Source organism: Perca flavescens, chromosome 4 (assembly GCF_004354835.1).
Source record: "Perca flavescens isolate YP-PL-M2 chromosome 4, PFLA_1.0, whole genome shotgun sequence".
Classification (NCBI taxonomy): Eukaryota; Metazoa; Chordata; class Actinopteri; order Perciformes; family Percidae; genus Perca; species Perca flavescens.
In genome coordinates this window covers 35,922,683-35,947,853 of record NC_041334.1, presented here as the reverse complement: position 1 = coordinate 35,947,853, position 25,171 = coordinate 35,922,683, and the positions used below count along the sequence as shown (strand labels likewise).

The following is a 25,171-nucleotide window of genomic DNA, read 5'->3' as shown; positions in this document are numbered from 1 at the left end:
TCAAATAAAGGCCTAAGATGGGCAAAAAAATTATCTTAAAAGAATTGCTGAAAAGAGAAAATTGATTATTAAATTTGTTGACGTATAATCTTCTGTCAAGCGATTAATCAATACTTGTTTCAGCACTACTATTTTCGAATCGGTACACTAGACAGATCACCCCACTGATCCTGAGATTTATTATATTTGGATTGTAACAAATGGACCATCAAGCATTCATTCAACCACACAGAAGGGTTAGGGTATGGGTAAGTGATCAACATTATATAACGACTTGATGTGATTATTTGTAATGACAATTGTGACAATATCTCCATGCATAGTGTTGGAGTACATTTATCTAGTATATGATCATTGTTGTAACTCGAAACAATATGAACTCACAGTTTGAAATAAAAAAAGTGGGATGTACCACTCAAGTGTACTTCTTTCCAGTTTTGCAGTGGCCTCAGAAATACTTTCATTGGCGAGTACACTGTGGAGAGTGGGTTTGAATGGATGTATTCAAAGCTGTGGCCTTGGAATCTAAAGAGGTGGACTGGAAAAATAAAGATGCTAGGAATATAACAGGATGCCACACTACACACGTCTGCACTAATCAAGACCATCTTCAGCATCTCTGAGTGTAAAATACGCTTTTGCTTCTGGCATTAAAACAATTGATCGTAAAAAGGAAAAGAGCATTTTCAGAAAAATGAAAGGTATGGGCAATGTCATGTCAACTTTTACCTTGGTCTTTTTTTTGGTTTTGTAGCTTGTCCTGTGAGGCGATTCTGGTGTGAGTGAGTCACAGAGTTTCTGAATGGCGGGCTGGGTTTATAAACCTCCGCCAGCCCTGAACACATTAGTTTGAAGGCCACTTGTCTCTGCTGTCTGTCACGTATGCACATGCAGGAAGGTCCGACAGCATCAGCATCCTTACTTTTCACCCTGGAGGGCACTGGAGCGCAAAGACAGCTCTTCATCATGAGGTCCTTCTTCCTACTGCTCTTCACCCTGTTGTTGGTGTCCCACGGATCTTCGGCAGTCATCACAGGGGTAAGTGAGAGCAAACAGGTAGATACCACAGGGGTGTGATGGGAATATGCAAGTACTTGTTATTTTAAACTATATTCACAACGGAAAATGTTGCCTGATGTGTACTGCTTAATTGTATTTTTTGGTCTGAAGGGCAAACATTTAAGTTATAACGAAAATGCTGTCATATTTTGACACTTCAAATGGAGGATACTTTGGTATGAAATTAAACTCTCAATGCAAAAGAAACTGAAAGAAAATTAAATATAGTAGTAAAAAAGACATCACATAAGTATATAAAGTGACAGTAAAGGACAAAAAAACTTTTATTTGTGCGTGTATCATGTCTTATTTAGACCAAAGACTCATTGTCACATTTATCTTCATCAAATGATTCTCCAAATAATTATGTAGGCTATAAGTATTTGAATTTTACTGTGCTTTTACTGTGATGGAAATTACTCATTATTTAGTATAATGAAGTTTTTTTGTTTACTTTTAAAGAGACTTACTAAAAAAAGACAAAGAAATTATTTTCTTAAATTTCTCTCTGGAATTTGATGCCACACATACAACCAGTATGTAAGGCTTTTTTTTTATATATTCTAAAAACATGAAGAGCTATCATAATGTAAAAGGAGAAGTGCAGTATATCTATTCATTTATTCACATCCATTTATTACAACCCACCAGTGAAGTTGCAAATTCTTTTGAATGATTTCCCTTTCCGGATCAGGATTTACATAATTCTATGAGCATGGATCATGGCCATAACCTGCTAATAAAACAGCCATCCCTGTCACAACAACCCTCTGGTCGCTGATGTGAATTGAAAGAGGAGCAGGCAGCCATAAAACAGAAAGTGATTTTCATCCACGTCTGCCGCATGAAATCACTTCTGTTCCTCTTCATTGCGTTTCCTTCAGCTCGTCCAATGCGAGAACTGTCACTCAGCTTGTCATCCACACACTCAAAACAATAAATTCCTCCCAATCCTGAGGTGTTTTGTTGAGGTATGATATGAGTGATGGTGTCATAACATTATGCCATAATATACTGATAACGTAACAGCATGTTTGCAGTATTTTGTGCTGCTAATACATTTCTCATCCATCACAAAAGCTCCCAACCACACTACCTGCATTTTCCTGTTAATATGACAATTATGAGTAGCTGGCTGTTAATTTGCAGTCTTTTTTGTTTTATATGTTCGAAATAAAGCCTTCATCCATTTATTCATTCGGACCACATTTTATTTGAAACAATTTTCAAACCTGAAATGGTGAAATGGTCTCATAATTTAACGGTGATATTACTGTAACAGATAGCAACAGTCATAAAGGTAACAATGAGTACATATTAATGTGTGTGTGTGTGTGTGTGTGTGTGTGTGTGTGCGTGTGTGTAGGCCTGTGAGAAGGACTCTCAGTGTGGAGAAGGCATGTGCTGTGCAGTGAGCTTGTGGATCCGCAGCCTGCGTATGTGCACGCCCACGGGCCAGAAAGGAGACGACTGTCACCCTATGAGCCACAAGGTGAAATCGTCGACAGGTGTAGCCTACTGTCATATCATCTGTGAAGTGTCCCACGTCACTGATTTGTCTCCATACAGTGGTGTCATGGCAGTGATGCTTTCAAAGCACCTCAACCCTCACCTTCAAAATTCCCAAAAGAGGCCAGAAAAAACGGTTACACTTTACTTGAAGGTATCTACATAAGAGTGACATGACACTGTCATGAACGTGTCATAAACATTATAAACAAGTCATAAACGTTTCGACATAACGCTTCTGGCGCTACGATTTTTGTCATGACAAGTTAGGGTTAGGTTTGGGTTAAAATGCAGCGCCCAGGATGGGTGCTGCAAGGGGCACGGGCACAAGGGGACCACTGGTGTGAATAAAATTACAAATTGAGTTAGGATTAGAGTTAGGGTTAGGATTAGAGTTAGGGTTAGGGTTAGAGTTCATGTGTCATGACAGTGCCATGTGTTCATGACAGTGTCATGTCACTTATGTAGATACCTTCAAGTAAAGTGTTACCGAAAAAACTATGTGTAAGAAGCAGTTAACGAGAACAATCCTGGGACTGCGAAGTCGACTGACACTTTCACCACCTTCCATTGCATCCATTATGCCTGATGAAAATACCAAAGGTGTCTCTCTTTCTGCTTCCAGGTTCCTTTCAATGGGAAAAGACTCCACCACACTTGCCCCTGTCTGCCCAACCTGTTGTGTATCACCACAGAGGAGGGGAGATCCAAATGTCTCCCACCATACATCTATTCCAATTACTACCTCTGAGGACACTTACAGAAAAAAGCCTATTTGTTTTTTTATTTTATTTTAAATAAAGAGATATATTTAATAATGCATCATCATTTGGTTCAGGTTGAATTTACTATATATTTAAAGGATAATGCCCCCTTGCATTTTAGAACCAGTAATATAATTAACACAATGCCAGATGGGAAAAGATGACTCCCTGCTCTCAATGAGATGAGAGTTGTGTTGCAAATAGTACAAGACTGCTCCATATACTGTGTTTTTTACTTAAACACGCACAACTTTGCCACTTTACAAACTTGAATTTTTCTTTTACCTCTGCACACCACATGTTTATTTGTATATTATTTATTTGCTTTGTCTGTTTCAGTTAATACATTTGAAAATAGATATGTTGCATTGTATACGATACAGACACGGTGTTTGGTGTTTTAAGTGTCACCAGGATGGGCGCTGTGAAGGGGCACGGGCACAAGGGGACCGCTGGTGTGAATAAAAAACTTAAAAACCTCCTTAAAAAAAAAACCGGTTCGGTCATATAAAAGCTGTTTAAAAGAACCACTGGACAGGACAAACAACGGAAGATTAAAACGTTAAAGGTCACCTCCCCAACTGCCCTGGTCTCTCTCCTAGAGACATTACAAAAGAAATAATTAAAAGAAATTATATATATATATATAAAGAGTTATGTAAATAAATAGCCCGACAATACAAAAGAAATTCTATCCCGATATTAAAACATATTATTTAACGTCAACCCTATTTAGGGTTAGGTGCCTTGAAGTCGATGGTTGCAGCATTGCCTTGAAGGCGACGGTGGGGAGTTAAAACACCATTGAGCTACAGACACCTCACAGGGACTCACATTGAATAGTTTCTCTGATGAATGGGGGGGCATTTCTGCCTTTATTCGATAGGAAAGCTGAGACATGAAAGGGGAGAGAGAGGAGGGAAGACGTGCAGGAAAACCGTCACAGGTCGGACTCGAACCTTGGACCCTCTGCGTCGAGGAACAACCTCTGCATATGTGCGCCTGCTCGACCAACTGAGCTAACCAACCACAATTAATGTGACTTTAATCAATATAATTAATATATATTTTACGATTTTTGCAATCAAAATACACATGGAAACAAGCCTTCTTCTTCATGTGTATTTGGTAATAGGAATGATCTTTCAGCTGCCCTCTAGGGAAACATGAAGAGAAACACACCTTATTTCACTGGGGGTGATATGCTAAGTCACATGCAAGGTGGGTGTTTTTAGAGTTGATGTAATGACCTGTATATGCTGCCTTTAAACAGGTGGTTTGATGGTTTTATATGGCTATAACATGAGAAAATTATAGGGTGAATTTTTTTTTTCTTTTTACAATTTTTGACATTTCATAGAACAATGAATAATTTATTTGAGAAATAAACAGCAGTTTAATCAATATTAAAACAATCATTAATTTCAACCTTTAACTCTTACTTACATAAAAATAGTTGTATAAGGCCTTTTGTGGCTGAAGAGGGAGCTGCGTGAAATCGGATAGATCTCCTTAAGTTTATGTCACTTGAGTCAATCGTTTGAGGCTGAAGACTACAAGTTTGAAAATGAAAATTATACCTCTGTATACTGTAGACCACTCCACTCATCTCCGCTTGATGGTTGTGGCTTGATGCTACATTAGCTACTACTAGTATAACACACCCAAATATTCGAATAAACTGTTGTTTGCATTTTGGGTAACGCAGGCGCCAAGTTTTGACAAGGAACAATTAATGCTTGGAATAAAGGGTTATCTCTGGTTCTGCGTTAATGATGGAGTACTCCTTGGTTTGATCATTTCCAAAGTAAAGTTAATAACTTTGGATACCTGACCGACTCTTACCTCATCAGACAATACTGTTTTATAAAAAAAAAAGCATACTTTTCCAACTGTTCAAATTGTGTTTTAGGAAAAGTCAGTGAGGACAGAGGTCAGCGTATTTGCTTCGTGGTCAGAAAGACTGAAAAGGTCAACAAAAGAGCCAGCAGTAAAAGTCCAGCAACAAGAGTCATATTTCCCCAGCATCACAACAGAGCCTGCGTGCCCTGAAGACGACACGATGTGCCAAAACTACCCGACCTGCATTTGCACGAGAGCACGTGCAGGTGAGGAGCTTCGTGCAGCTGAGTAACTGAGGAGCCACAGCGATTACACCATGAGACGTGAGCACGCGGCTAGCAGAGCCCAGCCAGCTGTCAGGAACAAGCGAGTGGGCATGTTGTGATGCTAATGGTTATGGATGCACTCAGGGCAGACAGTGTGTTGAGGAGCTCGGCGCTGTATGGCAGATCAGAGTGCTCAAAACACCTCACTAAATCACAGTGATTAAAGTGCGTACTGAGATAAGGGCTCAGCCTTAGCGGTTTGGTGTAATGGAGACCAATGCCAATGAATGCAACAGCAATTAGCGGAATCAATAGGCTGCTACTGGCTTAAGGAGAGAGGAGGGGATTGGGGTTTGAGGGAGTTTGATTAAAAAGCAGATACCAGGCAAACGGCCTATTGAAACAAATCTAATTAGCTGTGAGTGCTCTGTTGAGAAGGAAAAATCAAACATCTAACTTTTTAGACAACCTACAAGCGGTTCACATTGTATTTCTGGTCCCATTTTGTTGCTAGCCAGGAAAGCCAGCTAGGAAATATGTCAGGTTAAGGTTTGGTGTCAGGATCAAAGAGCAAAGGTGTCCTTAGACTCTCCCCTTTAACCTGATGTTAAACACATACAAGGAATTAAGGAGGAATACAAGGAGACCCGTATTGATTTTAGATATATATGAGGTCATGATATCCCCTGAACCCCCATCAAAAGAATCCAGTTCAAAATTCTCCTCATCATCCCCTACAGTACAAAGCCCTCCACAACATAGCCCCCTCCTACCTCACTGAGCTTATTATTAATGCACCTCTAATCTGTATCTAATTTTAATATGATGATTTTTCGTATTTGTAATGCAATTAACTGTAACATTTTTATTTATTTTTTTCCCAAAATGAAGGTCTAAATGCTAAATGCCTTCTCCACATTGACAATAATTTATATAATTTATATATTGAGTCTAATAGTACTGAAATCTGCCTAAAATATACCAACCACACGCACATTGTTAATGGTCGACTCTAACAAACCCTATTTATTAAGGGGGGCACTCTGCCGATTTTACACATGAAGTTAAGTTTACTTGTCAAAGGTAGTTCTGTTCAGTCTTTGAAAACAGATGTGTTTTGTGGCCATGGAGGAGCTTTTTTAGGTCTACGAAATAACCCTTGAGACTAATTTAAACACAAAGTGAGCATTACAAACTGAAAGTCTGGGGTTTGAACAAACTGGGCATTTAGACGCTATCCAGTTGCTTTATGGGAAATGTAGGATTTGGAGCTTGACCCTTTCTAAAGACTAAAAATCAAGATTCTGCCTCCGCTGCTTCAATTCTGACCATTCTTCTTTTAATTTGTCCCTTGTGAGTCCTGCAACTTTATGGAAGAGCAATTCTAAATAGCTGGAGTGCCCTTATAAAAACTCTAAAACCCCAGAATAAATTTTTTCTCAAGTGTAAAATCTTTAAACACGTACAGTATGTCAGCCTCAACATTTAAAAACCAAAGCAACAATCTCACGCTTGTTCTCAGGGGATTTAAAAAACAGACTATAGAACCCAAACAATGTATCATCCATTTCCTTATTTATTTACTAAGAAATACAAACAATGCAAACATCCTTTCCAAAGCACCAAATTGTTAACATTTCCATATCTGTAGAAAAAGAATGCTATCTGTACAGTACTGTATATCCACACGGGAATGCAAATTAACCCATTTCTTAACACAGCTGACCTATGAAGAAGAATAACTTGCAAAATACCTTTAAACAAAACACCTTTGGACACAAAGAATCCCAGTGGGTTATGACGTATACAACATGTCTGGTTAAAAAAGCAGAACGAATGAGGGAGAATGGCTTTACATTATTTACACGTGCGACACTGTCCTAATTAAAAAATATACTGAGATCTGTTTCTCATTTGTGGTATCCAAACGACTAGAACCCAATGTCACAGATGCTAGAAACGGACTAATCAGCTGATAAAATAGTTCTGTTGTGTTTCAGTCATCAGTTCTGCAAAAAGGCAAACATCCTCAAAAGGGTGTGACGGGATATAATTTCAAAATATACAAACATATAGCCAAAGTGACATTCATGTACAACATTGTAGTGGAGCAACAGAAAATAACATGACCCATAACTGTCATAGAGGCTACTCTATATTTGGAATTCACATAGAGGGATAAATAAAAAAGGTAGCAAAGGTGATTGTTTTGTAAAAGCATCACATTCTGCTTCTATCCCTTAATATAGCTGTAATTAGTCTGATTCGGATCAGCATAAAATAGTATGAATTTACATCATATTCAACTTTTTTTTTGTCTCAGAATAAAATAGCAGGTACAAGCTTTGCCACAAATAAAAATGTGGGTAAACTGAACTGCAGTGGGTTCACCCTCCACACCAGCCTGTGTGCTTGTACAAACACATTTCAGGGACCAGTCTGTACATTCTGAAACAAGATGTAATGTGTCTTTGGCAGTATTTTAGGGCCTGTATACTGTTCAGATGACACAGTATGGCTCCATGGGTGTCTGTGTTCCCAGGCAGCAGGGGAAACAGGCTCTGAGGCGCACCCGGAGCTCTTTGTTGAACAGGAAGCTGATGATGGGGTTCGCTCCCGCCTGGGCGAAGCTCATCCAAACCGCAGCGCTCAGGTAGAGCTGCGGGACCGGGGCTCCCCGCACAAATATTCTCAGGTAGCAGGCGCTTATATAAGGAGCCCACAGAATGAGGAAGGTCAGTGTGATCATGTAGTACATCTTCCCTATCCGTTTCTCCATCTTAAACTCGTCCAGCACCAGCAGCCTCCTGTTGCCGGGGTGCGAAGCTTGCCTGATGCCCACCAGCGTCGGCGGAGTGGGTCCGCGGCCGAAGCCTGTGATCCAGTTGGCGGCGGCCTGCCCGGTGGCACCGGGGCCGTGGAAGGTCCAGTTCTGGCTGATGGCAGGGACCAGCTGAGCCGGCTTCATCTTGCGATGATCGTAGACGAAGCACAGCATCTTGATGTAAACCACGTGGGTCACCCCCACGATGACGGCCAGCATCAGCATGAAGCCCAGGGTGTCGTTCGCCTTCACGTAGCGGTGCTCGAACGTGCACTGCTCCTCCTCACGGATGAATTTGTAGGTGCCCACGTCGAAAACCGGAGGGAAAGCCATGGCCACGGAGAGAGTCCACACCATGCAGATCACCGCCACGCACGTACACAGGTTCATCCTCTTGTAGTAGAACCTGTGGTGGGCGATCGCCATGTACCGGGTGACGCTGACGCAGAAGAGCAGGAAGGCGACGTGGAAGCAGAAGAGCACCGACACGAAGGCGACGATCTTGCAGCTGAGCGCGCTGTACGGCCAGGCGGAGCCGCCGCCGATCGATGCCATCACGAAGGGGAAGCAGACGGCCGAGCGCAGCACGTCTGCCAGGCACAGGTCCAGGAGGAAATAGTAAGGAGCCTTGTGCAGCGAGCTGTCCTTCAGCAGCAGCAGCGACAGCGACGCGTTGCCCAGCAGGCCGATGCCCATGATCAGACCCAGGGAGGCCACCTTGACCGCAGAGGCCGTGGACGCATAGCTCTGTAAGGACGGGCTGCTCTCCCCAAACTCACTTGTGTTTGCCATCTATGCAGCCGAGGTAGCGCGTATTCCCGCATCAATTCATTGACGAGCGGTGTAGTAGCCTATATAGCCCGTCCTGCCAAGGCTGACATTAACACAAAACCAACACGATCCGCCAAGCACCCCCTTTAAAAGAAATAAACACTCGGGATTAAATTCCACTCAGAAGCATCCGTTCAACATCGGTTCGCACCCACCCCGACGTGCTGTGATCCCCATCAATAACAAACATCTACTATTTCTTTTTCTTCTTCTTGTCCTTCATTTCACAAGTGTCCGGTACAAAAACACAGTCCTGTCTGTTGCTCCAGTCTCTGCTGAATAGAGGCAGCCTGGTTTAGCTTTATACACCATCTCGGAAGGCATCCCTTCAGCAGACAATTGCGGCTCAGAAAACACATTTCAGTTTCCACCGATGGCGGAGGTCTCCCGTTCGTCTTCTTGAGGAATAAAAAAGCAGACAATGTTCGGAAGCATGGCGCAAATACGCATCCACAGTCTCGCCAACGGCTGCTAAAATCTCACTTATAGCCGACAAAAGCAAACATGTTTGTAAAAAGCCGAGCGGAGATCGGAAGCTTGCAGAGGTGGGAGCGGTGGATCTCACACAGCAGCGTCTAGCGACGCACGTCCGCTTGCGTGTAGTTAGCAGGCCTGGGATCAGTCAGGAGTCTCATCTGCCGGTCTTTGTCTATTGCAATCTGTCTGCAAGCACTGATGAGATGCAAATGTTGGCAGAGATTGACAGATATGCCCTCTAACATTGCACAATATTGGATGTGCAGGTTATAAAAAAAACTTTGATTTTAGGAAAACACTAGTCTTATGCAAACATATTGTATGTTATACTATAATTAGCCTATCTATAGGAATATACCTATTAGAACAGTCAAGCACACCATGTATGTCCATTAATGTCAACTTATAGTCTTAATTATTGCTAGAGTAACATTTCAAAACACACACACACACACACTGCTGTGTTAATCAAGCCATTGAATCTAAAATCAAGCTAGAAATAAGCAGAATCAGACAAATGCAACAGAGAGATCTTAAAGAGGTCCTAAGAACACAACATCTGAGTACAAGACCTTTAAAAGGACAGAAAATACAGAGACTGCCTCTGTATTTTCACACACACACACACACACACACACACACACACACACACACATATTATACTGTGTGAACATACAAAAGACATAAATAAAGACAAGTAGTGTAATAAAGTAATAAAAGTAATAAAAATCATATAGCCTACTTTGCCTCCTACCTCATGGTCATAGGTCAATGTGTAACTGTGACTCATTTCTATGTCTTGGGTCTTTTTTTAGGAGGCCATAGAAAAATAAGATTACACACTTTGATTCATCACCAATACTATCCAGACTACCGAACTAACTACTATCTGTCCTTATTGTTTTGAATGCACACAAAGTTTAGCCTAAGGTACACTGAACAATTGACAGTAAATAGTTATAAGGTGCATCACCCATTTCAGAATCAGAATCAGAATCAGAAAAGCTTTATTGCCAAGTACATTTTTTACACATACAAGGAATTTCTTTTGGTGTCGTAGGTGCATGTCACACATTATCTAAAATAAGTTAAACAAACAGGTTAACAGAACAGACAATATAAGTATAAATATATAAATATATATATACACACACAGGATGTAATAAAATAAGAGTAACAATTAAGATAAAAAGAGCAGATTAAGTACAATGTTCACATCTGCACATAATATGTGTCGCTATAAGTCAATCTAAAAGGCAAAATTAAATGGTTTACTGAGTGATAATCACTTTAGGCTCTCCCAAACTGAACACACAGCTACAATTTAGAATGAAAGGTATCACAGCTACAGCTGATGTGAGAGATTGAAGGATGACTAAGTTAGCAAATAACAGTGTGGGTTTAAATAAGGTAAAAAAAAAGCTGCATAATACATACAGTGGGATCTCAGAGGATACGTCTGCAGAGGAAAAGTGGGTCGAATAAAGAATGTGATATTTGATGTCTGATGATGGCAGAGGATTTGACAAGCAGCTGGAAAAAAGCTGAAGAGCCCATTTGCATTCTAAAAAAAACTCAGTGAGAAATTAAAGGTTATCTGTTTTGTTTTTTTTAAAGCACTGCCTAAGTGTAATATGACTTCTCCGGATATAAACAACCCATAATCAAATTATCTAGAATATGTGATATAAATAATACAATCTTGCTCTCAGCAGAAATTGTGTACTTTGAACTGCAGTTGCCATCTGTGGCTGCACCTGCTTCTGCAGTGGTTCACCAGCACCCCCTGCTGCAGTGGTTCACCAGCACCCCCTGCAGCCAGCTCTAAGGATTACATGAGCACAGAAGAAATCTGGCATGTTAGCCTTTAATGATATCTGACAGACAAATATTAGCCTTGTCCACAACTGACCAGAACCAACATTGGTCATGCCATGCTCAGCCCAAGTCCAATGCTCAAACACTTTCCATTCCAAGCCTGGCCAGGTTTTCTTTGTGAACCTGTGACCATAATGGATCCCATTAAATCCAAAGGAATAAAGAGAGAACAGTGTTCAGGCAAATACTAAATCCCAGTAACAGCACTGGGTCAACCAAATGGTTCCTACTATCAAATGGGCATGTGTAGGTTAAGTTTAGCATTAAGTTTAGACACATAGGCTAACTGCATGTTATGGGGCTCTTATGGTCAACAGCTGAGATTGAGCTTTAAAACTGCACATCCTGCTTGCTTAAAGAAAAAAAAGGTCTTGTTGGAACTTGCAAAGTAGACTACTTCCACCACCGTGCCCTAACACAGGCAGAAGGGGCTTGAGATTGAAGATAGTGAAATAAGATGATGCCTCACTCAATAAAAATAAAGAAAAAAACTTGCCCATTCCCATTGCACAAGTGGGGATCACTCTTTCCCATTGACTGTAAATAACAGTCTATGCTCTTTCCTGGTTTTCAGATAAGAGATGCTTACTTAAAACTGAGTGCAGCTTTGGCCTATATACATTAATGTAGAGGTAATAAAAAAGAGCAATCCCCAGACTCATTCTGGTCTAGCCTCCTGGTGGGGCCGATAGTAAACAATAAATGTAGGCTACACTACATTTCTATACATCAAAAGCTGAGCAACTTCTCATTCCCTCTCCTCTCACTTGTGCCTAATGTACTGCTCCACATGTGTCATGCCTCCTGAGAAAAGCTGAATTTGTTCATTGCTGATGAGAAAGGAAGCAGTTGCATTTAAATCCACAAAAAAAATTAATGAATTGCCCACCTCTCTGGAAATAGTGCTCAGAGCCAACCTTTCTTTCAGGAGTAGAAAAAGACTTTTTAGTGGCAGCAGGTGTGCTGTGGTCTTCAAGTGTTGCAGACTTTCTAGAATATTACATGATTCCTGTAAATAAAAAATAAAAAATCCCCCAAAAATATTTGGTCAGTTTGAGATTTGAGATTTAAAAAATGCCAAAAAAATTATACTTTAACTCAGAATCCGAAATATAACGACAAGTAGGCCCTAAAATAGTATAAATAAAGTATAGCCCGACCGACAGGATTTTTGAGGCTGATGCCAATGGGCAACATTGATAACAGGAAGACACTTTCACTGCAGGTGCAAAATAAACTTGACTGTGTTCTCCGGTTGACATGTTATGTAAATTCTGTGTTACTTATTGACCAAAATATCTGTGATGATAAGCTAATATCAGCTGATTTCACATCCTGGCCAATTAATCGGTCACACTCTATTATACTCTATTTCTGTACAGGCCTGTTGTTATGGATTATGGTCTGGTTGGTATTGTGCTACATACTGTAGTGCAAATAGCCTGTGGTAACCTAAATGTGTAAAAGTAACCTATATTTTAAAGCCAGTTACTAACAACAAAGTTAACCACCTATTATCATATAAGCAAAGATAAATAAGATAAAGGTGGCATACAATGATGCACTTAGAATCCTGTTGAAGTGTTCAAGATGGACCAGTGCTAGCCATTTGTTTGTGACGAGTAATGTTCCCACCTTCCATGCTGTGCTGAGGAATTTTATGTACAGATTCATGTGCTGATTGACAGAGTCAAAGAATACAATTTTAACTACCTTAACCAACCCTGCACTTAGTGATACCAGCTATACCTCCCAACTCTGGAAACACTGGAACACGCATCTGTACCTGTTTTAATTATTGTGCATAGCTATTTGTATATCTGTATGTATGCATGTACTGTATGTATGTACAGTATGTTTTGTGTGTTCCCTTTATGTAATTTGTGGTAGTCAGCATGTCTGTATGTATTTATGTTTGTGTGTTTGTGTGTAGGCTACCCCTCTTGTAATAAGTTATGTGTAGGCCTACTTTTCTGGACCTTGAGTCTGTAAAATAAAGTTATATATGTATATATATATATATATATATATATACACAGTCGTGCTCATAAGTTTACATACCCATGCTAAACTTGACTAAAAAGAGGAATTAAAAAACATCTTTTGGAAATTGATCTTAAAGCCTTAATTAAAAAAAAAAGAAATGAGGAAAAATACGACCTTTTAAGGGCACCAATTTTCTTTGTGAATGAATAGTGTATCGTAAATAAATAAATGTTCTTCCGTAAAATACAGGAGGCATAAGTATACATACCCCTATGTTAAATTCCCATAGAGACAGGCAGATTTTTATTTTTAAAGGCCAGTTATTTCATGGATCCAGGATACTATGCATCCTGATAAAGTTCCCTTGGCCTTTGGAATTAAAATAGCCCCCCAACATCATCACATACCCTTCACCATACCTAGAGATTGGCATGGTTTTATTTCAGTTAGCATAATAGCTGGTTTGATTTGCAGTGAGAGCCACCAATCTCTAGGTATGGTGAAGCATGGGTATGTAAACTTATGAGCACGACTGTATATATATATATATGCAGTTATTTTCTAGAATAACTGGTGGGAGATTTGTGATTCAGGTCAGCTACCCGAAAAACTGACAGAGTGAGGTCTCTCTCTCTCTCTCTCTCTCTCTCTCTCTCTCTCTCTCTCTCTCTCTCTCTCTCTCTCTCTCTCTCTCTCTCTCTCTCTCTCTCTCTCTCTCTCTTGTTCCTGCTCTCTGGGATGGACCAACTGTGACGTTTGTTTTCTGCCCAGTGACGCAGAGACGTCACCAGTCGGTAGGCGGAAAAGCGGTAGTGTGTGTGTTTCGTATCTGGAGATAAAGCATAGCCGGGTGCTTTTATTAAGGAGATACACACGGAGATATAAAAAGGTTAGCTTTGTGCCTGCTGAAATGGCGGTTCCGGCTGGTCAGGCAGATCTACCCATGGATAGGGGCGCCCTGAGCGGCCAGACGGTTTCCTCTGAAAACAACATTGACATCGACGAGAAAGAGTTGGAAAATATCACAAAGAAACACCGAGAAGACGAGACGACAACGCTGCCTCTGCACTCACCTTGGACGTTTTGGCTGGACAGGTAATATTTCCCCATGTCTTCCGCGTTGTCTGTGAGTTTATAACCCCCCGGGACGAGCAGGAATGATGGAGGAAAAAAATATCACTCAAGGCCACAGCTTTCCGCAGGCCTCCGGGGGCAAATGTAGCGGGACAGGGTTAAACATAACATTCTTATAGTACCGTTAGAAAGTAAGCATTTTCACGGCTATGTTATCCAAGGTAATGCCTCCTACGTAACACAGTGGACATGCTTACTCTGTTATTTTTTGGTATTAAAACATGAAAGCAACATGGAGCAAATGAGCGTGTTTAACAGACATTCCGTAAGAAAGTAAGCATTTTCACGGCTATGTTGTTAACAAGTAACGACGCGTTATTATGGCTCCTACGTAACACGGTGGACATACTCTGTCATTTTTGGGGTTTCCAAACATGCAATTCAAGTGACTTAGCTCTGTTTTCCAGTAGGGGAGCCTGAGAGGGTGCGTAGTCCAAAAAGTAGCACAGTTAGCCTAAAGAATACAATAATTAATCTTTTCCATTAGCCAAATATGTAGGCAGCTAGTGTTGACTAATGCGAGACTGTAATAAGCTACATTGTAACCTTGCTACTGAAACGTTTTTATCAAAATAAGAGTTCTTTCGTTCTTTTTTTTATTAGACCTTGTGTTGTTTATTGTTTTACCTTCCGCCTTGGAGCAAAGGTTTCCAAAAGTTTGGATGACGCTGCGGAAAAATAGCCTACAGGCAAACACATAAAAGTCACAACTTTTATGTAACACATAAACGCATAAAAGTCACAACTTTGATGTGTTTATGTGTTACGTGCTGACCTGAAAGGAGTGAGATATTAATGAATTTAGCTTACTCCTGAAACTTTTTAAAGTACATAAGAAGTCCCAGATCACAGACCCCAATCACTGAAACAAGTTAGTCAATAACTTGTTGGTGGATCTACTTGTTTTATCAAGTCGAGATGAATTATTCTCTAGCTCCAGCCTCAAGTGTGACGATTTGCTGCTTTTCTGGGTTCTATATGATTTTAAACCGAATATATTTGGCCTGTGTGTCTGACAAAAGGAAGACATTTGAAGATGTCACATTGGGCTCTCGGAACTTGTGATGGGCAATTAACAGTGAACAGTTAATTGAAAAAATAATCAACATTATACTAACAATAGTTGCAGCTCTAATTAAGACAGCTTGGTGCATCTACATGTTATCTATGTAATTTTGGCATGAAAATAAGCTCCATGGAGATGATCTTATTTTTACTAAATCTTCAAAAATATAGAAAAACTCTGTTCTAAAGCTGGTTAACTCTCAGTATAATGGACTAGCTGACCAAAAAGAATAAAGAAAACAAAGCATGAACCTGGCCATGTTTTGTGTGTGTAGGCAAAACAGCTTGTTTATTTCTTTGTTCCATCAGTGTATCATTATAACTTTGGGTTAAAAAAGTTTTCACTTGTTCTTTAAGGTCATTACCGGGCACTACGGCTGCAGAATGTGAATCCAATCTGAAGAAGATCTACACCGTGCAAAGTGTTCAGGTGAGATTTGGTGTCAGCTTAAAGAGCTTCATCATCTTAAAGCATAATTCCCGTTTTTTTTCAAACCTGGACCCTATTTCCCCATGCATTGGTATCTTAAAGGTGCAGTAGGTAAGACTTATAAAACAAACTTTCTGTCATATTTGCTGAAACTGACCCTATGTTCCAGTAGAACTACATGAAGCAGGTAATAATAATAAAAAAATCCGGCTCCTCTGGCACCACCTACAGCCTGTAGTGCGATTTGCAAAAATCCACCGCTCCCTGTTCAGATGCACCAATCAGGGCCAGGGGGGGTGTCTAACTGTGTGTCAATCACTGCTTATGCACACGCATTCATTCTCACTTGTGGGGGGCAGGAGCTTAGGAAACTGTTTTGGGCTTTAGCGGAAAGGGGAGGAGGGACTGAGAAGTTATTGATGTTCAAATGTTTTGGCTAAGTCCTGGATTCTTCACAATCCTACCTACAGCACCTTTAATGGACTAATGTGAACACAGATCTTTGAAATTGGTCCAGTATTGAGCGAGAACGCTGTAAGCAACAGCCACGAGCCAGGCTGCAATGTAATCACACAGGGCAAATGTGCATCGTCAATTTCCGTCCACTAAAAGTGGTGTTTTGCTACTGACAAAACTCAGCTTGTTATTCTAAGTGTCCACAACATTATGGAAAGGATCCCTACAGAGATAGACCTTTTTGTTGAAGAGTGAAATCCTTTTGTTTAAACCAGAAACCGCTCTGAAATCGCCATCTCCAAACTCACCAGACCTTATTTACTTTGTAAATAAACAATAGCTTGTATAGAGCCCGCATATTTCCACATGTAAATTGGTGAATTAAGGCTTTATTTCAATCAAACCAGAGTGGTGATTGTTGGAACAGTGAAAAGACGAACCAAGATGGCTTTTGATAGTTGTATTTCGTTTTTGTCGACTTTAAAGGTGCAATATGTAATACTGACAGCTAGTGTTTAAAAATAGTTACTGCAGTACAAATTCAAAATACTGGAAAGAGTTGTCTCCTCTGCCCCCTCCTCCCCAGACGTAGGTTGCCAGGCTGATCCAACAATCTTGCTAGATGCTTGTCTCACATAGCCAGACATTACTCCACAGCACAGCGGAGTAGCTAACGTTAGATGCTGGCTATATTGACAGTCGTAAAAGCCCGTGCTCACGCAGAGCTCTGTAACCAACTGACAGACACGCTTTTTCGGCTTAGAATTACAATAGGAACCGCTAATAATACCGCTACCTTGCCGTCCTTTTCCACCCGACTGAAATGCACACTTTATTGGCTTAGAATCACGTCAACAATCGCTAAACACACTGCAAACTCACAGTCCTCTCTTCCTGATTTACAGCCCCCGTCTCTTGGCTTAAAATAACTCCCCGTTGTTGGCTACGGCCACCAAACAGGCTACACATTGTAAACAGCCGTGGCCTGCTTGCCTGGTCCTTCGGTAACGTTAGCAGTTAGCAGGGTTAGCATGGCGGCGTTAGCCAGGACCAGTCGGGGTCACTTTACTGGCTGTGTCTCAATTGTTTTTGCGAGTAACCAACTCGGGTACTCTAGCTATATAATTCACTGTGAGTACACAAATGTTGAAATGACATAAAATGTCCGTCCCTAGTAGCCGTGATAAATTAGCCTGAAGCTAATGCTTACCTGTTCAGGAGGAAATTAGCCAACTCAGCATCCTTTTGGGCTCTAAGCTGTCTCCATCTTTCAAATACATCTCCAATATTTACCAGGGGTTTCTTACGTCTCTGGTCACGCAACTGTTAGAAACGTGCCGTTTTTTTTTAGGTCGGGTAGAATCTATCTCCGTCGATCCGGTTTGTTTGTTTGCTGCTTTATATCTGGCAACCCGGCCTACCTGTCAAACTGGGCCGTTGATAACAACACACAGGCCAAAACACAAACAGAAATTCCGTCACGGAATGGAAAGTTCCAAAGAAGAAAATACTGGCATTAGCATTGTTGTCAGAAAAGATAGTATTTCAACTTAGCATGTTTCCTCAATATCTGATGGGGTCATTTTGGGATTTATTACAGTAAATATATTACATATTGGACCTTTTTAAAAGTGTGTTTTACGATGATAACATTACTGTTTATTTAATTGATTAAATTAACAGTAATTTAAATCTCTCAGTCAAACTCATGAATGAGCAGCGATGAACGTATGACTATGAATTCTTTAATGTATATCTGTGACTGAATGTATGTATGGAGATGAATGGAGGAATGAATGCATTTTTTTATAACTGAATGTATGGATATTTATGAATGGATAAATTAATGTTTATTTATGACTGAATACATGGATGCTTACGGAAGTAGGAATGATTGTAAGGCATGTAAGGGAGAACAGAAGAACGTAGGAAGGATGGCTTTTTTTGCACAAATATAGAAAATGGTAATTTGCATAGCTCTTTGAGTAGCCCAAATGTTTACTGTAAAACTACAGTATACTGTATTTGTCTTTTAATTGTTTTAACCCAGTGCTTATTGTGTGTCTCTGTTACTCTTGCAGCAATTTCTCTCAGTGTCCAAAATACATTTCTTCTTAGGGAGACTAATAAAGATACTTTGACTTTGAAGTGGAGTCTGGTGGGTTTGGCGATAGCAAAATGGTCGACCTCCGTGTACTGTTGATTGACATCTAGCTATTAGGACTGATGCCTGCAGTCTGTCAACTCCTTGACCGATATTTTGATATAAAAAAATGGGCATTATACAACAGCAAAATCTAAGTTAGTAATATTTGTGGTAAAGAATTTTAAGTTTTGTTTACATTTCAATTTTTTTTTTTTAAACATAGAAGTGAAACAGTAGTTTAAGTGTAAATAAGCTGAGACATACAAAATTCAGTCAAACTCTTATCATGTACTTTGTACTGATTGGGACATTAAAGCTAAAATCCAAGGCTTTTCACAGGTTGTCCCCTGAGAGCAATGATGGTGGAGTATATGAGTCTAGAGAGGAATGCCATAACAATTTAATCAGGAGAGACTTTGTTGCAGAAGATTTATTGTACATATGCATAATATGAACTGTACAGAGACTTTGGAGATTAGACTCCATCGTTATAAAATCATTTTGAAAGGGGTAAAGAAGCCGAGACACATCCCCCCCGCCCCCCGATGGAATCTAGACACCGGTGGTGGCGGCGATGGAGCGCCAAGACCGGAGCGAAGGAGTCGGCGGAGCGTTGTGCTGGAGGAGGACCCAGGGTGACGGTGACTGGAGGTGGAAGGGGAGGAGGAGGAGGGTTGCACGCTTTGCCTGTAACGATAGCTGGCAGCAGGAGAGAGAGAAACTGCGATGGGATCGTGAATTTCGTGGCCAATTCTGGTTGTTTAATTGAAAATGAACGCCTCTAAACAGCGGAATAGATTTAGGAAGAGAGCGGTGATTGAAGTAATTAGAAGTCTTCCTGAAAGAATTTGCGCTGAGCTTCATAACCTGGAAAATACACAAACGATTTTGGATTTTGGGTTTGGCTTCATAAGTATTGTCAGTATAGCCTGGTCCTACCAAACTCTGGTCCATTTAATTTGTACAGAGAGTCTGTCCTCTCTCCATTGACAAGTGTTAACTTCCTTGAAGGCGGGTACTGTGTTGAAGTTTCAAACTATTGGGTCTGCCCAGAGCCACTCTGGATCCGCCGTAACCAATCGCTAACGTTTGTTCGTGACTTCGGCTTGGCATCGCAAGCGTTAGTCTTAGCCAACTCCTTCACCACTAACGGAGAGAGCTGGAAAATCAAACTTTTCCTGAACCCCGTGGGGAGGAGGGCCACAACCTCATGGCCACCAACACAAATCAGCAGAGATTGTTCTTGCTCGGGCTTTAACTTCGATATTCGGCAGCGTTGCCACAACGGACCGAATGGCTTCGCTCACATATTTCTCCGCTGCCATTACGGAACTACAACTCAAACTAGCCACGACCTCAACGTCCTCGTTCTCAGCCACTCCCTCTGTTTGCTGATTGGACCGTTAAAGAGTTGGCCGAAGAAGTAGTACTGAAGGAAAATGAAAATTGAGCGGAAGTACGTAGGAGGGTGGAGCCAGGCTATTGTCAGTATATATTATTGTGCAATTGTGTCACAGAATAGTAGCTTTGTCTTGGAGCTTTAAGAAAGGAAAGCAACTGTTTTTGGTTGCAGGCATGACCTGTCTCTTTTTTTGTTTGCAGATGTTTTGGAGTGTATACAACAACATCCCCCCCGCCACAGCCCTGCCTTTGAGATGTAGCTATCACTTAATGCGCGGAGAGCGGAGGCCTCTGTGGTGAGTCTGTTGTTATTATAAATATTATGATTATATTCCTTAGCTCCAGCATGAAAAGAGGGCAAATTCTAAGTGTAGCTCATGCAGTAACTGTCATGTAATGTTATAACCTGTTAAAATGCAATACAACATTTTCTCCAGTTGCATTGAACATACAAGAAAAACTGATAATGTAATAATAACAATACACCCACTCAACTTGAAAGGGATGTAAAATATATTTAAGTATATCACAACAACATTACAACATTACATCGTTATAATATTATTATTATTATTATTATTATTATTATTATTATTATTATTATTATTATAAGACCATCAGTTAGACATGTTGCATGATAATTGTTAGGGCATATAGTATATTAAAGGTTACAGTGTTGGGAAGGATACTTTCAAAACGTATTTCAATACAGAATACATGCCCACAAATGTAATTTGTAACGTATTCCGTTACGTTACTGAATCTGAGTAACGCATTCTGAATACTTGGATTACTTCAAGATTACTTCCACATTGAATTGCGTTTTATAAGTGTAGAAATGCGGCTATCACATCCAGCTTACTAAACAGGCCTATAATGGTGTGTTCTTTTTATTCCAACTGGCTGAATGTGTACCTGAACAAGCAGATAGATTATTGTATTGGTAGTCCCGAACTGCATAGCCTACTACAAAAATCTAACCGCGGTCTAAGCTACCACGAGCTAATTTTAGCTAACGTTAGTTAGCATGTCAAACGGGGCTATAGTCTTTAAACGGCTCTGGAGCTAGTACATCAGCACCTAGGAGAATATAAAGTCGCACGTTAATGTTAAAATAGCAAGGTGACCAGTAAAACTACAGCAGACGACTACCCTTGGCTAATTAAAACTTACTTTAAGATGCTTCTTCAGGTTGGAGGTGGAGTAATTTGGAGCTGAAAGGAGGCTGGTTGCTGGCAAGCAGAGGCTGCACGGCACAGTTAGCTGTATTTCATTCTCCCTGTTCGTTCTTTAATGTGAAATGCTGTATGAATTTCCAAGATAAAAACGTATTGCTGCCCTGGCTCTGTCGTGCCCGTTCCGACTCCATTGTGACTGATCACGCAAATAGCTATTTTTTTCTATTTCATATCGGGGCTTCTGGAAAATGCATTAAGTTGCCTTAATTTATTCAGAGTGAATAAACTCGTGAAACGGAGAAGTATTGTCATGTAATCCATTGATTTTAACAATGTAACTGTATTCTAAATACCAACTATTTAAATTGTAACTGTAACGGAATACAGTTACTCATAATTTGTATTCTGAATACGTAACGCCGTTACATGTATTCCGTTACTCCCCAACACTGAAAGGTTACTTGTTTGATACTTTCACAGGTTTTACAACCCATTCTGATAGACATTTTTGCATTAACTTTTTTACCATATCCAACATTTATCTCTACGTCGCTTGAATTCATTTTAAGTAAAATATGTATATAATGTAAAAAATGGCAACTAGGTTAGGGTTGCATAGTTAATATCAATTTAAATATATCTTTTTTTTTACACCAACAGGGAGGAAGAAAGCAATGCAAAAGGAGGAGTATGGAAGATGAAAATACCAAAAGAAAGCACTGTAGGTGTTGTGCTCCGGTTTGCTCATTTTTCACACAATATTATAAATACCTGAATTATTAACGAGCTCATCTGTGTTCTTCCTGCTTCAGTCTGCAGTTTGGAAAGAATTGTTACTTGCTACTATTGGGGAACAGTTTGCAGATTACTGTGCCTCAGGTGAGCTACTATAAGTCCATACTTAATATTTGATGTTCTTGTTTTTAGAATGAAAAAAGAAATGCGCTTCCCCCCCTATTGCAATTGCATTGATGAGTACTATATTTATTCACCGTCTGTTTTGTCTCCTTTTATTTTCCAGACGATGAGGTTGTTGGTGTCAGTGTTAGCGTTCGGGATCGGGAAGATGTCGTACAAGTCTGGAATAGCGATGCATCTCTTGCTACCGAAGCAAATATCTTGGGAAAAGTCTATGAGCTCCTCCCATCCATATCTTTTAAAGCTGTTTTTTATAAGTGTAAGTATGCCCATTTTTTTTCCCACTTACATGATTTGTACCCTTTTGGATTTACAGATGCCTCGTCAGAAACCTTCACGTATCAAGAGTCAAGTCAGACTGTAGAAAAAAGTATGTCCAGGATATTGACTGTGGATTGAACTATGCACATTTGAAACCAGAGCACACACGCATGCCCGAGCTGCTGTAGGCTAATCAGGGCTTTATATTTATATATGCTCCATATGCCGGTATAAGTCGGTTGTCTTTCCTCAGTTGCGACACCTCTGTTCAGGAGAAGACTGCAGCTAGTGTCGCGACCACCACGCGCAAGTATAAACCGCTACGGCGCTCCCATGACGTCACACTGTCACGCGCCAGGTCAGGAACGGCGAGTATACTGAACGCTTTAAGGCTCGAATCATGTGGACTCGCCGACAGCATTGTCGTCATTGTTTATAATTCCTCATAGGGGCGACAGAAACTACGCACTATAGCTTTAAAATCTGCGGATGGGTATACAAGTTCTGATATTCAAAAACAAACAAAAAAGGTAATTCTGTAATCAAGGTCCAAATGGTGTCTCGCATGTAAAATGATGTTTGTATGCCTAACAGAAGGGTTAATACTCACCATAAATCACTGTGACATTTCAGCTCACATGGAACATCATGCCTTTGAAGGAGGACGCTCAAGACATTAAATGATTGTAATGCACTTTTTTTTTTTATTTTAACCTGAACTCTGTACCTGCGTTTAAGGCGCTGTCCACAACTTAATCAAGGATATTATTTTGCATTCAACAATGAAATGTTATCAATATATTTTTATAACTTGTTATGACTGATGCCTTGTTTCATTTTGAGGTGGGTCCTAAAGCTCAGAGCTCTCGAGAGAATGTATATCCAACATAAATCTCATCCGGAGTTCATTAGTTCATGTTGGTTTTGACTTCCTCCTTTTGCTGAACTGAACTGAACTGAACTGAACTGTCCTGGTCTGTCCTGGTCCTGTTCTCTGCGCAGCCTATGGACCTCACAATGTATTCCTGGTATAGAAGTAGCAGCTACAGAACTAGTGTTTTAACTGTTTGATATGTAGGGTGACTTAATTCATGTCATGTTTAATTAAGTCTACTTAGTCAGTGCCAAGGCACTTCTCTGCTGTTTAAGAAGTTTGCATCCCAGTGGTGTTTTATTCAGCTGGAGTTTTTCCACTTTTGAGGATGAATTGAATGTCCCATTTGGTTTTTTGAAACTTCATCAAGCATACATCAAATTTAAATCAGGGTAACACTTGGACATATTGCACATGACTACCTATTTTGATCCCAGCGTCCCTTAGTTATAAAGCCATCCTAGGGAAGAAGACTCTGCTCTAGACTACATCCACACTAATACATTTTTAAAACCGTGTTTAAAAAAACGAAAACGACCTCCATCCAGATGTTTTAACACCGTTTCGGAAATAATCTCCGTTATAAAATGCAGAATTTAACTCAGAACAGCTGCAAGCTTAGACAACAAGGTCAGCAGCGGCTGTAAGTAGTTATCCATGTTGAATTACCCACTGGTAGTCAAGGTTGACGTTGTTTGTTTTCTTCCAGAAAAGGGTCACATGACAGGGGCGTAGCGAATCAGGGAAGGATGTGTGGATGTAGCCTTAGTTAAAGAGCAAAAGCCATCTTGAAAGATGCCTCTTACGAATGTTCTTAACCGCACCGCATTTGACATTTCTTTCGATCCCCCTGTGTTGAAAGTAGCCCCTCTGCTTTCCTATATGGGGTCACAGACTGTATACTGCACATTGTTTGTGACATTTTGATACAATATGTCACATTTTATCGTTATGAAAAAGTCAAATATGACAGATTTGGCGAGTTTCAATTCAGTCATTGAGTCCATTTATACTGCTGCTTCAAAGAAAAGTACACTTTAAACCAGAAGTTACACTGACCTCATCTATTTGATCATGTCCATAATGAGAAATAGCATCACTATTAATAAAGAAAATAGAAAAACATTTTGTACCAGCTCCTTTTACAAATCTGGGTCATTTTTGTGAGACCCAAACAGTTATGCGATTGCAGTGTAGGCTACAGTAAACTGAATGCTTCTGGTATTATTGTATATCAAACCATTTTTATTGTGCAGCTTCGGGCTGGTCGATACATTAGTTATGAGGGGACAATATTTCCTTTTTGCAGTGATATGGACAAAAGTAAATAAATTGTAAATGAAAATACTATTATTATCATGTGTGTTTCTTTCCTTAACAGTACAACCAACAATAAATATGAAAGGACAGTGTTGCCATTCTGACATGTGGGGGTGTGCGTTAATAGCTCAGTGTTTTAGCATCTTTCACTTATGCCAAGCGATATTATCAGAATCATGCTGGCGTTACACATACTGAATGGTTATTAAAGTGTGTACTGTCCACAACACTGGACAGATGTGTTAGTTTGTGAAAAATATAACGTTGGAAAAACCAAAACGATAATTATAAATGATTTTTTAAGTAATACACTTATAAAAATACATATTATTTGTTATTTAATGATATATTCCTTTTAAGGGTTAAACACAGAAAAAGCATGTCACCATTGAAACATGTTCATGTTTGGCTCATCCTACTGAGTGCTGATTCATCACATTTAATTGGAACAGTTGCACATTATACTCTTACTGGTATGTCTCCTGAGGGAAGATGGGAAATACCTTCATTAAATTTGATTTAAAAAAATGTGCAGATGTTTTGGCAGGAAAC

The 25,171-nt window shown here is 40.1% G+C and overlaps 3 protein-coding genes across 3 annotated transcripts; 2 read left to right on the top strand and 1 right to left on the bottom strand.

The window, feature by feature from the left end:
* The first annotated feature begins 966 nt into the window (after positions 1-966).
* Positions 967-3,319, top strand: prok2 (prokineticin 2). The gene is made up of 3 exons (XM_028577062.1): positions 967-1,038; positions 2,426-2,551; positions 3,194-3,319. Exons 1-3 carry the CDS (start codon positions 967-969, stop codon positions 3,317-3,319), a joined length of 324 nt encoding a protein of 107 aa, XP_028432863.1.
* Positions 3,320-7,056: 3,737 nt separating this feature from the next.
* On the bottom strand, positions 7,057-9,645 carry gpr27 (G protein-coupled receptor 27). Its single transcript, XM_028576552.1, has one exon. The coding sequence runs from the start codon at positions 9,054-9,056 to the stop codon at positions 7,941-7,943; it is 1,116 nt and encodes a 371-aa protein (XP_028432353.1). The 5' UTR covers positions 9,057-9,645; the 3' UTR covers positions 7,057-7,940.
* A 4,563-nt stretch (positions 9,646-14,208) lies between these two features.
* Positions 14,209-24,619, top strand: LOC114554254 (eukaryotic translation initiation factor 4E type 3). Its single transcript, XM_028575970.1, has 7 exons — positions 14,209-14,531; positions 15,993-16,065; positions 20,270-20,364; positions 21,907-21,967; positions 22,059-22,125; positions 22,268-22,423; positions 23,059-24,619. The coding sequence occupies exons 1-7, from the start codon at positions 14,347-14,349 to the stop codon at positions 23,103-23,105; spliced, it is 684 nt and encodes a 227-aa protein (XP_028431771.1). The 5' UTR covers positions 14,209-14,346; the 3' UTR covers positions 23,106-24,619.
* Positions 24,620-25,171: the final 552 nt, after the last annotated feature.